The sequence below is a fragment of the Loxodonta africana genome, chromosome 19, assembly GCF_030014295.1.
Source record: "Loxodonta africana isolate mLoxAfr1 chromosome 19, mLoxAfr1.hap2, whole genome shotgun sequence".
NCBI classification, from domain to species: Eukaryota; Metazoa; Chordata; class Mammalia; order Proboscidea; family Elephantidae; genus Loxodonta; species Loxodonta africana.
The window spans coordinates 65,052,437-65,067,888 of record NC_087360.1 but is presented as its reverse complement, the minus strand read 5'-3'; the positions used below and the strand labels follow the sequence as shown (position 1 = coordinate 65,067,888).

General features: G+C 40.8%; 1 protein-coding gene across 2 annotated transcripts in view; it reads left to right on the top strand.

Annotated features, from left to right (window-relative positions):
• The window catches only part of UNC5D (unc-5 netrin receptor D), a 627,625-nt gene that overhangs the window by 486,748 nt on the left and 125,425 nt on the right, over nt 1–15,452 (top strand). Inside the window, exons 5-7 of one of the 2 annotated variants that reach the window (XM_003412541.4) lie at nt 12,207–12,387; nt 13,264–13,431; nt 15,281–15,445. In XM_003412541.4, coding sequence (XP_003412589.2) covers nt 12,207–12,387; nt 13,264–13,431; nt 15,281–15,445 — 514 coding nt within the window. The remainder of the gene's footprint in view (nt 1–12,206; nt 12,388–13,263; nt 13,432–15,280; nt 15,446–15,452) is intronic. The other variant, XM_064272820.1, reaches the window with a different exon arrangement.

Sequence of the window (15,452 nt, the reverse complement as noted above, 5' to 3'; positions counted from 1 at the left end):
CTACTTGCGTGAGTGTGATTCTGCCGTTGAGCATTAGCTGTGTGGGTTCACAGTTAAGCTGAATTTCTGCTTCCTTTTGTGATGCATAATCAGATAAGTGGAGCTCAATTGAAGAAAGTGCAGTGTAGGTGGCTTTAAAATCAATCTATAGAGCCTGGAAAGAAAAGCAAGATGAAAGAGGAAACACGATAGCACTGTTATAAATAACTTGAAGGAAATATTATCAAGGAGAGAGGAGAGGACAGGCAACGTGTAATCTGAAAGTCACAGAGCAAGTAATGGCCTAAACTAACATTAGAAGAATCAAACCAGGAAAACCAAACTTACTGCCGTTGAGTCAATTCTGACTCATAGCGACCCTATAGGACAGAGTAGAACTGCCCCGTAGAGTTTCCAAGGAGTGCCTGGCGGATTCAAACTGCCGACCTCTTGGTTATCAGCTGTAGTACTTAACCACTACGCCACCAGGGTTTCCATTAGAAGAATATATGCCCTATTTTGAATAGAAGGGCATCATACCATGCCATTGCTAAGTCCCAATTAAGACTTACTTGAGAATGCCAAGTCACAATTGTAGGAAAAGTTAAGGACCAGCACCTCATCGTGTACTCAATAAGAGGGATTTCTTTTGCTTTTTGGCAATGAGTAGAAATGAGTGGAGCAAGAGGTCCATGAGACCTTCCTGTGATGATACACCCTCGGTCTTAAAATAGTTCTGAAAAACAACTGTGTCCAGGTGATAAGTCTGTTGAGTGACTTATGGTAAATTTTTTTGATTTTCTGAGAAAAGGAACATTTCTTTCTAGCCTTTTACCTGTCTTGGATATGAATGTGATTCAAAAGATACAACAAGAAAATGGCTAATGTCTGGTGGTAGAAAAATTAGCTGAAGGGTTCTATTTCTAGTTCTACCATTTCTCAAGTGTGTGGCCTTACACAAATCACATAATCTGTAAAACTGAGAGAATAAAATGTTCTGTGCCTACCCTGGGGTTGTTGTGAGGATCAAGTGAGCAAATGTTTTGTATAGGAATGTATTTATTCACAAGTTGCAAGACATTGGCCAGTATCTCTGTGATTCCCTTTGCCTATTCCTCATTGTTACATTCATATCCAAGACAGGTAAAAGACTAGAAATAAATGTTCCTTTTCTCAGAAAATAAAAAATTTTACCATAAGTCACTCAACAGACTTATTACATGGATGTAATTGTTCTTCTGAAATATTTTAAGACTGAGGGTGTATCATCACAGGAAGATCTCATGGAGCTCTTGCTTCACTCATTTCTACTCATTGCCAAAGAGCAAAGGAAAACACGAGATATCTTTGAGAGGGCTAGCATAACTTCCCAGGAGCCATACCTGGACAAATATTAAGTTCAAGTGCTTTTTGATGTCACAGATAATTCAGGTCACATTCAGAACATCCTGACACAGTAATATAACTGGAATGTGTGCAATCAAATGTGAGCTGTCCTTTAAATCACACCCCTTCTGCCCAGGGAGACCATATACTTACTTTAACAACCTTGCCATTGTCAAGAAAATTTTTTCAACTCTTTCTTAGAAAAGATAAAAGTAGCATGTTTTCAGATGATGCTTAATGGGTACAGACATCAGTATTTCCGTGTAATTTTGCAAATAGCCTATGGTCATTCCAGCCAAATCTGGTGAATGATATGGATGACTGAGCTTAGTGGGTAAGAGAAAAACTTGGACAACGCTCGACTCTACTATTTACTGTATACATGGCCATGGGCAAGTTATTTAATATCTCTGTTCCTTTGTCTATGAAATGAAGGTAATAAGAATGGCATGCAATTCAAAGCCATTTTTGAGGATTAAATTAACACATATAGAGTGCTTAAAAGGGTACCTGGCACATAGTAGGAGATCAGGAAATGTTATGTCTTATTGTTAATAGGCTGGAAAACATCTATTTGATCTAAACTCAGGATGTGGCTTAAACTGAATGAAAAATTTCTCAATTACACTAGTTTCCTAGGTAGTAGAAGTCCAGAGCCCTCCTCATGGTTCCTATGTAATCACGTCTTTACTTCTTCCTGGTCTACTCTGTTCCACCTCTATACTTATCTCAGTTCAGCTCTTCACCAGCTAGAACGTAGACCTCGACCTTCTGTCTGTTTTCTGAGAGAATGCTAGTCTCGCTTGTCATTCTGTAAGATGGTAACGTCACAAAAGTTTTGAGAGGTGATATAGGCAGTGACCACATTGTGAACTGTAGTGGCTTGTATTTCCTTGGCTCACACTCCCTCTGTAGTCCTGTCTCTCCACCCCAGAGCTCCTCTTGAAGGGAGCTGTCCCATCAACAAGGCTGCCTTCCCGAGCCATCCTTGATTCTACTGGGGAGAAGGGTATGTACTACTCTTAAATAACTCATGCCTTGAGTGAATGCATGAAATTCAACATGAGACTTCATCAAGCCATTATGGACCGTTAGTGGCTCCCAGAATATTTTTAAGAGTAATTATACTAGAAATCTCTCTCCAGATCACACTCTATGCTTAGCCCTGGGGTCTAAAATAAAAAAATAATATCCTATTCTCTTAACCCTACCCCTAAAATGCAGTTTGAACATTTATAGTATGTATGTGTATATCTGTGTATAATGTATGTGTGTATGTACATTACACACACATAAAATAAAGCAGTCCCTAGATTTGCATGAACACTAATTTGGGCTAGAAAACTTATTCAGCAGGTGCCACTGAACTTCCTCAGAAGTACACTCTATGCAAGATAAAAGAATCTTCAAAATATTGTTCATGTTCTTAAGGAGCTTTCAAACTAGTAGAGTGGAGAGAAAATGATTACAGGCAATGAGCACATGAAGTGAGAAGCTTCAAAAGTTGTAAAACTGAGGTTCCGTCTGTAATACATATGAGCAACTCCATTTTTATGTTGAGTCTAGAAAATCCCAAGAAAGTGAATTGGAATTAGGCGATAGGAGCATGAGGTAGATACCGTCAATGAAGGGCTCTTACTGGCATTTTCTGCGGGATGCGAAGGGAGTTTTCCAGGTTGACACTGTCTAGAATTCAAAGAACAGAAGGCTGGGGATACTTCATGGGAGGAGAACTGGCTTATTAAAGTGGCTTTCTCCTGTCTATAACCCAGTTTCTTCCTTTCTAAAGGGCTAATAAAAACTCTCGCAACTGCTACCAATTACCAGTCTGACACAAAGGGTCCTTGTCTTTTCCCGAGCAAGAGTATACGCGAAAGACAAGCTTTATCTTCAGCAAGCTTTGTTTTGCTTGAGTCAAGCAAAAGGAGTGGGGGGGATCTAAGCCTCCCAAAAGACTGACTCAAAAAGGGAGGAAAGACTAGGGCTTCTGTGGGCTCTGTGGAGACAATAGAGTGATGAAAATTTAGTGGGCTTCTTTCAAGGAGCCGGTACTTCTCAGAATGGCAGTGTATGTTAATTAGGTTGCACATGCATCTGGAATCTAAGATGGAACCCGCTGATATTCAAGATGGAGTCCTCTCAGCAGCCCTTGGCATCACTTATTATGAGATATAGTGCAAGCACACTGATCTTTGGCACTACATCACCATCTTTGGAGGGCTAAGGAAGGTCAAGCAGCAGTCACACTCTGCTCCTCTGAACATAGGGAGCCTGCAAAGGAGGAGGGGACTAGAAAGGCACTAAGAAGGAGATGGTAATTCATGGGCTCTCCCAGTCCTATCTCATGTTGACAGGGTGGGTTCCTGTTTACCAACGTCTAGATAATAATCTTTTTAAAGCTCTTTTGTTCAGCCACCAGCACAGTTAACTCTGTCTCACAACCTCATTCTCTTATGCTACATCAAGAACAAGAACAGGAGCGTGAGAAGTCTGAAGTACTGTCTGATGAAAATGAGCATTTAAATGTAAGCTTTCTGTGCATACATACATAGTTGTTGCTGACAAAAGGTCAAATAAGTGAAATGTTATGACTCATGCCAAGAAACACAGATGCAACCTAGATGGCAGGTAAGAAAATCTCCCACACAGCATCTGTCCATCACTGTTCTAAAGCAGGCTCCCCATGCAATTATACCATGCGGCCAGTTGGTGAGAAAATCCATAGGCTTGTCAATTGCATACCTTCTGTCCCCAGCTAACCAGAGTGGCTGATCAGGAACCTACTGTCTAGTGTGAAACCTAGTTGTCTTTGATGGTCTGCTTTTCCAGATTTGTGTATAAACTGGAAAATCTACAAATTGCAGACCATCTGTAGATAACACTATGCTAATGAATGCCGGCATCCTGCAAATCCATAAGCTCATTATCTCTAAGTTAACTAGTCTCTTCACAAGTGCCTAACTGGGATTATCCATCTGAACCAAATGCCTTGAAGCAGGATGAAGACTTGTTTCTCTGAGGAATGAATGCCTACAACAGCCTTTCAGGAGCATTAAGCTTCTCTGTCAAAGAGATGACCTGATAGTGTGAGGTCATTTGGATCAGTGATACTCATGTCCCTTAGCCTCCAGGAGGTCAGTGTATCGATCCCACAATGCTAACTTAAAAATCTGTATTGCTGTTGTTAAGAGCATAATTAGGGCTTTCCCACACTGGCAATCTCATGTAATTTCTGAACTCAGCATACATGCTACGCCCTTAGAACACGTGCAGAATATTGTATATAGGTTCAAAAGTTCTCTGATGCTTGTCAGTCATTTCCATGGCAAAGCCTTGAGAGTGGGTAAAAACACCTATGAACTGTGACATTCTAGGATGCTGGGGGAAGAAGATTTAATTAAAAGAATTAACTTTGGTGAAGGACATTGAGCTGTTCTGTAATAACATCTACTAGGGGTCAGAAAGCAGGTGTATTGTACTTTCTGTGGAGAAGGGGCAAATCTACATCATGTTTTTTTGCCCTCACAATCTGTTTTGTTATATATGAACCATAATGTAAAAATCAAGACATATAACATAAAAATACACGTCTCTGGATTCTCATAAAAAATTGAGGATCTAGCCTGAAGCTGATTAGTGGCTGCACATTGTCTCAGAAGTGTGCTCTACATTTTGCCACAATCCCCACCACTCTCATCCTTCCTAATACTGAGGCTTACTCCACGAATAGCATCCCTGATGGCACAAAGAGTTTGTGCTCAACTGCTAACCTAAAGGTTGGCAGTTTGAACCCACACAGCAGTGCCTTGGAAGAAAGGCCTAGCAATTTACTTCTATAAATATTACAGCCTAGAGAACCCTATAGAGCGAAGTTCTACTCTAACCCATGAGGTCACCATGAGTCAGAATCAACTTGATGGCAAAGTATTTTTTTTTGCTTAGTTGTTTTGGTGATTGTTTTAGTCACCTAGTACTACCATAACAAAAATACCACAAGTGGATGGCTTTAACAAAGAGAAATTTATTTTCTCACAGTCTAACCCAGCCAGTGCCATCGAGTCGATTCCGACTCATAGTGACCTTATAGGACAGAGTAGAACTGCCCCACAGAGTTTCCAAGCACCACCTGGTGGATTTGAACTGCCGACCCTTTGGTTAGCAGCCGTAGCACTTAACCACTACGCCACCAGGGTTTCTTCTCACAGTCTAGTAGGTTACAAGTCTAAATTCAGAGTGTTGGCTCCAGGGGAAGGCTTTCTCTCTGTATCAGCTCTGGGAGAAGATCCTTGTCCTCAATCTTCCCCTGGTCAAGGAACTTCTCAGGCGCAGGGACCCTGGGTCCAAAGGACGTGCTCTGCTTTGGGTGCTGCTTCCTTGGTGGTCTGAGGTCTCCAACTCTCTGCTTATTTCCCTTTCCTTTTATCTCTTGAGAGATAAAAGGTGGTGCAGGCTGCACCCCAGGGAAACCCCCTTTCCATTGGATTAGGGAGGTGACCTGAGCAAGGGTGACGTTACAATCCCACCCTAATCCTCTTTAACATAAAATGACAATCACAAAATGGAGGACAACCACACAATACTGGAAATCATAGCCTAACCAAGTTAATACACACATTTTGGTGGGACATAATTCAATCCATGACAGTGATACATTAAGCAAAGAGGAGTTCATTGCCATTTTTCATTGTGCTATCAGTGTTATTTGTTTTTCATAGAACAACATTTCTCTGTATCTGTGTCTCTATCTCAAGTAGAAAAACGAGAGAAGACAAAAAGTGCAACGTTTCTAAAGAAAATGAAAGTGAGCTCGTTCCTTCATGGAAATGAAGAACAGTCCCTTGTCTTTAATATGCAAGCCGTGCACAGGGATGCCTCGCACCCAGCACCACTTCGCTAATTTATGTCACCTCCCAGGTCCCCAGGAACCTTTGCTTTTGCAACTGCTGGTGGAGGGAGTGTTTTTTCTCTATCTTATTTATTCAGCTATTCTACATTAGGAGCACTTAGCTCATCAAAAATGTTTTGAAATTTCTCGAAGTGACAAATGCATAAATCCAAGTGCAATTTGTCATTTTTATAAGCCTGGAAAATACCAAAATGATTTTCTTATAGAGATCCTGCCATCAGTTAAAAGGATAAACTATTAAGCTACAAGTAAAAAATAGCCCCATAGTTAGGAGTCTACTAAGGTACTGATTGTTTATAGACATAATTGGATCGATGGATCTCAGTCATGACACTACAGACACCAAGTATACCAGAATGTATATGAACCTATGACACTTCGTGTATCCTATATTGCTTTCAAACTATGATCTGGGGAGATCTAGCAGCAAACCATCCAGTATATATCATAGTACAATGTCTGTGGGGTGAGGGTAGGTTGTATAGCAATGACACAGGTTATGCACTAAACGTCCCTGTAGTCGTTGTTGTTAGCTGTTATGGAGTGTGTCCCTGACAACCCCAGGTCTGATGGAATAAAACACTGCCTGGCCCTGTGCCATCCCCATGATAGATTGCATATCAGACCGTCGTGATCCATAGGGTTTTCACTGGCTGATTTCCAGACGTAGAGTGCCAGGCCTTTCTTCCTAGTCTGTCTTAGACCAGAAGCTCTGCTGAAACCTCTTGAGCATTGGAACAGTCAAGCCACCACAGTACAATAAACTAACAGACAAGTGGTGGAAACATGCCTAGTGGGTATCATTCACATAGACAGCCAAGGATGTGAGTGATCCCCTCTGGAGTTAGGCAAACAGAGGCCCTGCCTTGTGGACCAACTGATGCAGCATTGGGCCTCTCACTTCTGTGGCTCAGATGCCCTTACTTTTGCATCTGTGTCAGTTATCTAGTGCTGCTATAACAGAGATACCACAAGTGGATGGCTTTAACCAAGAGAAATTTATTCTCTCACAGTCTAGTAGGATACAAGTCCAAATTCAGGGCATCAGCTCCAGAGGAAAGCTTTCTCTCTCTGTCGGCTCTGGAGGAAGGTCTGTGTTATCAATTGTCCCTTGGCCTAGGAGGTTCTCAGCCCAGGAACCTCAGGTCCAAAAGACACACTCTGCTGCCGGCGCTGCTTTCTTGGTGGTATGAGGTCCCCATGTCTCTCTGCTCGCTTCTCTCTTTTGTATCTCAAAAGAGGTTGGCTTAAGACACTATCTAATCTTGTAGATCTCATCAGTATAACTGCTGCATCTTATTACATCATAGTGATAGGATTTACAACACATAGGGAAATCACATCAGATGACAAAATGGTAGACAGTCATACAATACTGGGAATCATGACCTAGCCAAGCTGACAGATGTTTTGGGGGGACACAATTCAATCCATGACAGCACCCATCATAAAATCCTTCGTTGCTCATCTGTTTTTCATTTTGGGATTTCAGATAAGCTTTGGAGAAATATTCTATGTCCAAACATAAATTTGAAATCATTGAGCTACATGATGAATAAGAGAGATTTTTAAACCAAAGTGATTTTTCTAGATTAATAAAGCTTTTAGTTGAATGTGCCACAGTTAACCCTCAGAAAGAAAAGAACCATCTTCTCTTAAAACCTCTGGAAACATGTATTTTCTTTCAACCATTGTTTAAGCATAATTGTGTTGGTAAATTTTTGTTTGTTTTACAAATTGGTGATAATACCAAATATACAGTTTTTGTATTTTGACTTTTTCATATATTATGAGAATTTTTTGTGTTTAGTTGAAATCTTGACTTTTAATGACTATGTAATACTACATCATATTTCTGAATCATAATTGATTCAAATAAAGCTGTTTTATTTGGCAAGAAGCTTGGCCACCCATTTTATTTTCCCTACCAAAAATGATTGTGGATAAGTCCTTGTTTGTATCTCTAATATTCTCCTTTGGTACATTCCTAGGACAATAATTAAAAGGGCAGAAGTCATTATCATCTCTGATACTATCAGGTGGAGATAAGTATTATGAAGAAAATTAAAGCAGGGTGGGGGGTGAGTGTTTGCTCTTTTAGAAAGTGTTGTTAGGGAAGGCATTTCTGAGAAGGTAACGTCTGAGCTGAAACCTAAATGAAAAGTGAAATTCAGCAGTGGGTATACCTGTGAGAAAGGCCTCCCGGGGAGAGAAAGCAGCTTTTAAGGCTCTGAGGTTGGAACTAGCTTTGAGCCTTCTGGGAACAGGAGGGAGTTCAGAATGGCTGGAATGGAGTGAGCAGAAGGTTATTGGGGGATCCAATATGGTGGAGAACTGATTGGAGTTCAGAACACAGAAGGATTTTGTTAGGCCTGGTAAGGATTTCGGGTTTTGTTCTAAGTGGGATTTGAGACCATTGAAAGATTCCAAGCTAAAAGTGGCATACTCTGATCACTTTGTGGAGAATTGGCTGTAGGACCAAGAATGGAGGCTGCAGACAGACCAGTTAGTTAAGATGGTAGAGCAACAACAAGTGAAATGTCCCATATCTCCCACTCTCAGCAAGAAAAACAAAAGCTGTATCTGTGTGTGTGTTGTTGTTGTTGTTGGATGCTGTTGAGTCAACTCTGACTCATAAAGACCCCATGAGACAAAGTAGAACTGCCCCATAGGTTTTCTTAGCCATAATCTTTATGGAAGCATAAAACCAGGTCTTTATCCCTTGGAGCCACTGGGTGGATTTGAACTGCCAACTTTTTCATAAGCAGCCAAGTGCTTAACCATTTGCATCACCAGGGCTGCTTCTGTGTGTGTGTGTATGTTTGTGTGTGTGTATAATTTTAATCTTTTCTATAAGCCAAGGGGAAAAAAAAAAAAAAAACCCTGTTGTTGCCTAGTCAATTCTGAATCATAGTGACCTGTAGAACAGCATAAGTGTCCCATAGGGTTTCCAAGGAGTGGCTGGTGGATTTGAATTGCCAACCTTTTGGTTATTAGGCAAGCTCTTAACCACTGCGCCACCAGGGCTCTGACTTTGCTATAGTGGAAGGAAAAATCTTATTGTATTATTATTATTATTTTGTCTTGTTAGTGGTGTTAAATACTTATTCAAATATTTAATGGCAAGTTTTTTTAAATGAATTATATATTCATCTTTATGTTTACTTGGGTGGGTTTTTATCATCAACTTACATGAGAACGTAAGCTATTCATATTATTAAGCTTTTGGAAACCCTGGTGGAGCAGTGTTTAAGGGCTACGTCTGCTAACCAAAAGGTCAGCATCTCAAATCTGCCAGGCGCTCCTTGGAAACTGTGGGGGCTGTTCTACTTTGTCCTATGGGGTCGCTATGAGTCAGAATCAACTCAACAGCAATGGTTTTTTACTTTTTTTTAATTAAGCTTTTATCAATCAAATTTGTGGCAAGTGTTTTTTCTAATGTATTGATCATTTAATTGTGTATGATTTATAAGTAATTTTTTTTTTTTTTTTAATTTGAAGCCATACCTCTAGTTGATGAATGTGGTTTTAATTTCTTCCTGCGCCGAGATCCACTTAGGAAAGCTTTTTGTTTAGGTCTCAGTGACCCTGTCCCCAGAGCTCTTCCTGGCTATTAAAATGAATAAAGTTTACTTATGAACCAGTACCAGACATTCCCTGATCCCTGATCAGCTGTTTGGGAGGAAGTATAGGAGTACTGAGTTTTCTGGGTGCTTCAAATAGCAAGACTAGGGAATTACTAATCAGAAAACCAGGTAATTTACACCCTGAATTTCTGAACAAGAAAGACAGAAGGGGCTGACCAAAAGTTCTCCAGACCTATTTTAGCAAAATTTGTTCTCTCCAGTGATGTAGCACAAAAACTGGTTGTTGTCTAGTCAATTCCGACTCCTGGCAAACCCATGTGTGTCAGAGAACAGTGCTCCACAGGGTTTTCAATGGCTAATAGTTCGGCAGTAAATCACTAGGCCTTTCTTTTTTTTTTTTTTTCTGAGGCATCTCTGGGTGGACTTGAACCTCCAAGCCTTCAGTTACCAGCTGAATGTGTTAGCCATTTGCTAAACCAGGGACTCCTTATAATATTGAGCTGATGGTGATGTGGTCCATTAGTCTTTTGGACTAATATTTCACTTTTATCTTTAGTTTTCTTCATTCTTCCTTGCTCCCAAAGGACTGAGATCAGTAGAGTATCCTAGATGGCCACTTGCAGGCTTTTAAGATTCCAGATGTTACTAGTAGAATGTAGAACATTTTTTTTTTTTATAAACTGTGTTATGCCATTTGAGCTAGATGTTCCCTGAGACCGTGGTTTCCACAGCCCTCAGCCCAACAATTTGATCCCTCAGGGAGTTCGGATGTGTCTATGGAGCTTCCATGACCTCGCCTTGTACAAGTCGTGCAGGCTTCCCCAGTGTTGCATACTGTCTTATCCTTCACCAAAGTTACTACTTATCTATCGTCTATTTAGTGTTTTTCCATCCCCACCAAACAGGGAAGTATTTTTGAGTCTGGGTCATTATTAGCATCTACACCTCCAGGCTGGAACACGGTGATCCCGTAGGAACTCCTGGAGCTGGTTCTGTGGTTTGCTTCTTAATGGCTCTGCACTACTCTGCTTTTATAATTCTTCTCTATGTTTTAAAGTAGCTGTCCCATCTCTTGGCTATTTGGTATAATTTTCTTCTCTCAAGTTTATCTCTACTAAGGTAAATTTTGGCTGACGACGACTTTTGGTATTCTGAGCTCTCATTAATGGGGTGGTAGATGGGATAAACATTGAAGGATCATTATAGGTTTTCTTCTAAATAAATTCATTTTTACAGAGACCAACAAATCATTATTAAACCAAATTGCTCTGCAGCGGATGCCACCTGTTTACTGATGATAAATTAGAATTTTTTAGATTTAAATACAGAAATGAAACGAGGGGACTTACTTTAAAACCAACTTTCAATTATCTATGTTAATGGCGGGCAGAGTGTGTGGAAATGCCCCCAGATACATATGTATCTGTGTGAGGTCTCTTTGGTGCACTCACCACTGTTGCATTCTGTGTTAAATTACAGTTCTTATGCATCTGTTAAATGACTGTTTTACATATGCTAATGACTATAGCTAAATGGTTATTGTCAAACAAGAGATGTGTCCAGTGCACCGAGGTGACACCAGAGAGGGGAGATGTTGTTCAGAAGCGGAAGTGGAGGACAAATAGGAAAAGAAAGCATCTAACACAGGGGGAAACCAGCCTGCTCAATGAAACAGTAGAGCTAAGGAAGGGGCACCTCAACTTGGAGGGGACAAGGATCTGGGGAGCAGAAGCCTACCATCTGTGCCTTCTTTAGCACAGAATACAGGTTCTGCATATATGTATTGATTTTCTGAGCTCCGTTTTGGAACAGGAAACCCTGGTTGCATAGTGGTTAAGAGCTACGGCTGCTAACCAAAAGGTCGGCAGTTCAAATCCACCAGGCGCTCCTTGGAAACCCTATGGGGCAGTTCTACTCTGTACTGTAGGGTTGTTATGAGTCGAAGTTGACTCGACAGCCATGGGTTTTTTGGGGAGGGGGGGCTTTGGAACGATTATTAGAACACTATCATTAGAGTTGTAATAAAACAAAATGTAATGAAACGACCTAATTGCAATCACCTCTTTTCTTTTTTCCATTGCATTTTTAGAAAAGAGGTCAAAGTCAATAGGATATTTGCATTCTTTTCCTGCTTCCTGTTTACTAACTTGAGTATTTATTTTCTGAATATACTAAATTTACTACAGAAAAGGGATGGAATATGAAATTAAGAAAAGAATCCCTTATCTTGCTCTATCATTTAAGTATCTCTCTCTCCCCTCCTCACCAGAGCTTCCCACCTTCCAATTCCAGAAGAGCATCTTTATTTTTTCATGACTGTTTAAATTTACATTCTTGTCTTCTTTTAGGTGGAATGGCTGAAAAACGAGGAGCCCATTGACTCTGAGCAAGATGAGAACATTGATACCAGGGCTGACCATAACCTGATCATCAGGCAAGCGCGGCTCTCGGACTCAGGGAATTACACCTGCATGGCAGCCAACATCGTGGCCAAGAGGAGGAGCCTCTCAGCCACTGTGGTGGTTTATGGTAAGACCAGCCCAAAGGCTAGGAAAAGATTGGGAGGGTGGAAAGCAGAGAAGTGGAGGGGCTGTACATTTTATTAAAACCTTCAATGTTCAGAGCTGAAAGGACATTGGGGGTCATCCATGGCAGCCCTCTGTCCTGCCTCCCCATTGGTAGGTGAGAAAACATCTTTCATTCTTATTGCTATTAATGTGTTTGCTGTTCCATCCAATATTGGACTTCATGAGAAAGTCAGTGACATTTCCAATCACTCTCTGTCTTTAAGATAATAAAACCTTGTTTATCTTCTACCATCATGTTTACATTTGAAAAAAATTGAAGTGGGCAGCTTCTATCTTCCAACCCATTTCCAACCCAACATCCACTCCCACCCTCCCCATATCTGCTGTCCTCCTGTTGCTCTCCTGGCATATGAAATTCACCCAAAACGAACTCTACTGTTTGCTGACTATCTCAGGTATTGTACAAAAGAAGTTCCCAGCTATTTAAGGAAAGGATTCCCTTCCACATTGTAAGAGTCCAGGTTTTAGTTTTGAAGCCCTTAAGTGATAGAATTTCAAATGCTTGTCTTTCTTTATTATGCGTGGATTTTCAAGTGCTTTGGAGCTATCTTAATGAGCTCGTCCTATTTTTCATAATTTCCCTGCAAAGCACATTTTAAGCATCCTTGCTATCACAGATGAGTAGGCTAAGGGGCAGAGATGAGGTAAACCCCACTGTTGCGTCATGACAGAGGAGCCAGTGTGGGTCCGTATAGTCTCTTGATTCCTAGATGCCCGACTCACAACACCTGGCACAGTGGCTCGCACATAGCAGGCAATCAGTAAAAACCTCTCTCCTTTTTTTTTTTTTCCTCCCCTCCCCATTTTTCTCTCTCAGTGAATGGAGGCTGGTCTTCCTGGACAGAGTGGTCAGCCTGCAATGTTCCCTGTGGTAGAGGATGGCAGAAACGTTCCCGGACCTGCACCAACCCAGCTCCTCTCAATGGTGGAGCCTTTTGTGAGGGAATGTCAGTGCAGAAAATAACCTGCACTTCTCTTTGTCCTGGTGAGATACATGCAGATTCCATTTTCCCTTCTGATCCACCAACACTTTTAAACTGGTGTGAAACAATTGGTATCCTTCCTTTCCAAAGTTACCCTCGCCCATGTTCTTAGGATGGAGCCTTTGTCTAAGGTTGCTACTGTGGAGCTCATTGTAATGCCAAGAACATGGGTGAACTACCTCCGTGCAATGTTTTAGGGCATATTTTTTTAAATATTCAGATGACACTGGACACTCACCATCCGTACGTCAGATGCTGCGAAGTATTTTTATCTACCAGTGTTTGACTATGCTAAGCCATCCCCTTCTCTCCTTGGGTTCTCCCATTTTGTGGCATGCATTTGTATAATAGCTAGCAGGGATTAGGAGAGTTCTTTGCAAGCACAAAACAACAGGTGCCAAAAATCTGGCCCTTTATCATTGGACGTCAACCACCCAATGGACCTTATGAGTTTTAGCTTTGTATTTATTTACAATGAAATTGGCAAAAATCACAGACTATCACAGTAGCCTATATATTACATTTGAACTATGCTCGCCTTTCTTTCTGAATAGAGAGAGACTTCATTTAGCAAAGATGGCTTTTGTAAGTTCCTTTGTTCATCTCTTAGTGGCTCTCACCCAATTTACACAGTGAGAAATAGATGAAATGGAAGATGACTTTCTTTGTGGAAAGGATATACTCTCACTGAGAAATAAATTGATCCTGGGTCTCATGCACACTGCAGAACATTGACTCCAAGGCACTGGACTAGAGCCTCATTTCCTTAAAATTTCAAATTTAGTTTCACTCAAAGATAAGGTGAGGCTCTCACCAGCAGCATCTTGGCGTTTCAGTTAGAATTCATATTCAATAAACATTTATTGAGTGCTTACTCTGTGCCAGACACTGTGCAAGATACATTTATGCATATAATGTCATTTAACGCTGTGTTGTGAGTTTTATTATCCTCATTTGACAACAATGGTAACGTGAGGCTATGTGAGTTTTATTATCCTCATTTGACAGCAATGGTAACATGAGGCTAAGTAACTTGCCCAGAGTTGCTCAGCCACCAAGTTGATAGAACCAGGACAAGAACTCAGACATTTTGCTCTGAGTTCAGTATTTCTTATATTATTGTACTGTGAACTAATTGCTTTAGATTAAAAATTGCAATATCTTAAATAACCTACATAAGCATGGTTGAACAATTCCTAGGAGATAGTGGGACAGTTGCCTCGAACAGCTGCCATAATCTCTAGGGTTGACTTCTAGTAGAATTAAATTCAGTTTGTTCATTTCTCTGTACTGCAGCAATCCATGACCCAAGAATTTCTATTTATGTAAGTCCTGGTGTCTTGGGGTTTGACTGACCTGTTTTAGTTTAATACTATCAATATATGTGGGTTTAACTTTTTATTGTGTAGAGGCTTTTACGACTTAAAGAGAGTTCATTCTACTCTCTTCCCTAAATTGTCAGCTCAGAAGGAAGTGGATGATTACCAGTGGTTACTGCATGTAGTTTATCTGTCTGTCTAAGATGTACTTGAGAATGAAAGACTGAGAAAGAATGGATAATGACATTACTAGCCAACCCAAGGGTGCTGGTAATTGGAATGCTTGCCTAAAATTGGTAATTGTTCTCATCCTAAAATAGCAAAAGAATTATATTGCTGCTTTTGTTAGCACATCTCTTTAGGAAAGAAACCTTGGAGAGAACATAAACTGATACATTGTTTTGTTGTTGTGATGGTGGTTATTTCTTTAAAATCCAGTTCTAAGAACCACAGCAGCCCTGGGGTGAGTCTCCGGACAGCTGAGGGATGCACCCTAATGAGGTTTTTTTTGTTTCATTGTTTCTCTTTGAAGTGGATGGGAGCTGGGAAGTGTGGAGTGAATGGTCAGTCTGCAGCCCAGAGTGTGAACATTTGCGGATTCGGGAGTGCACGGCACCACCCCCGAGAAATGGGGGCAAATTCTGTGAAGGTCTAAGCCAGGAATCTGAAAACTGCACAGATGGACTCTGCATTCTAGGTAACAC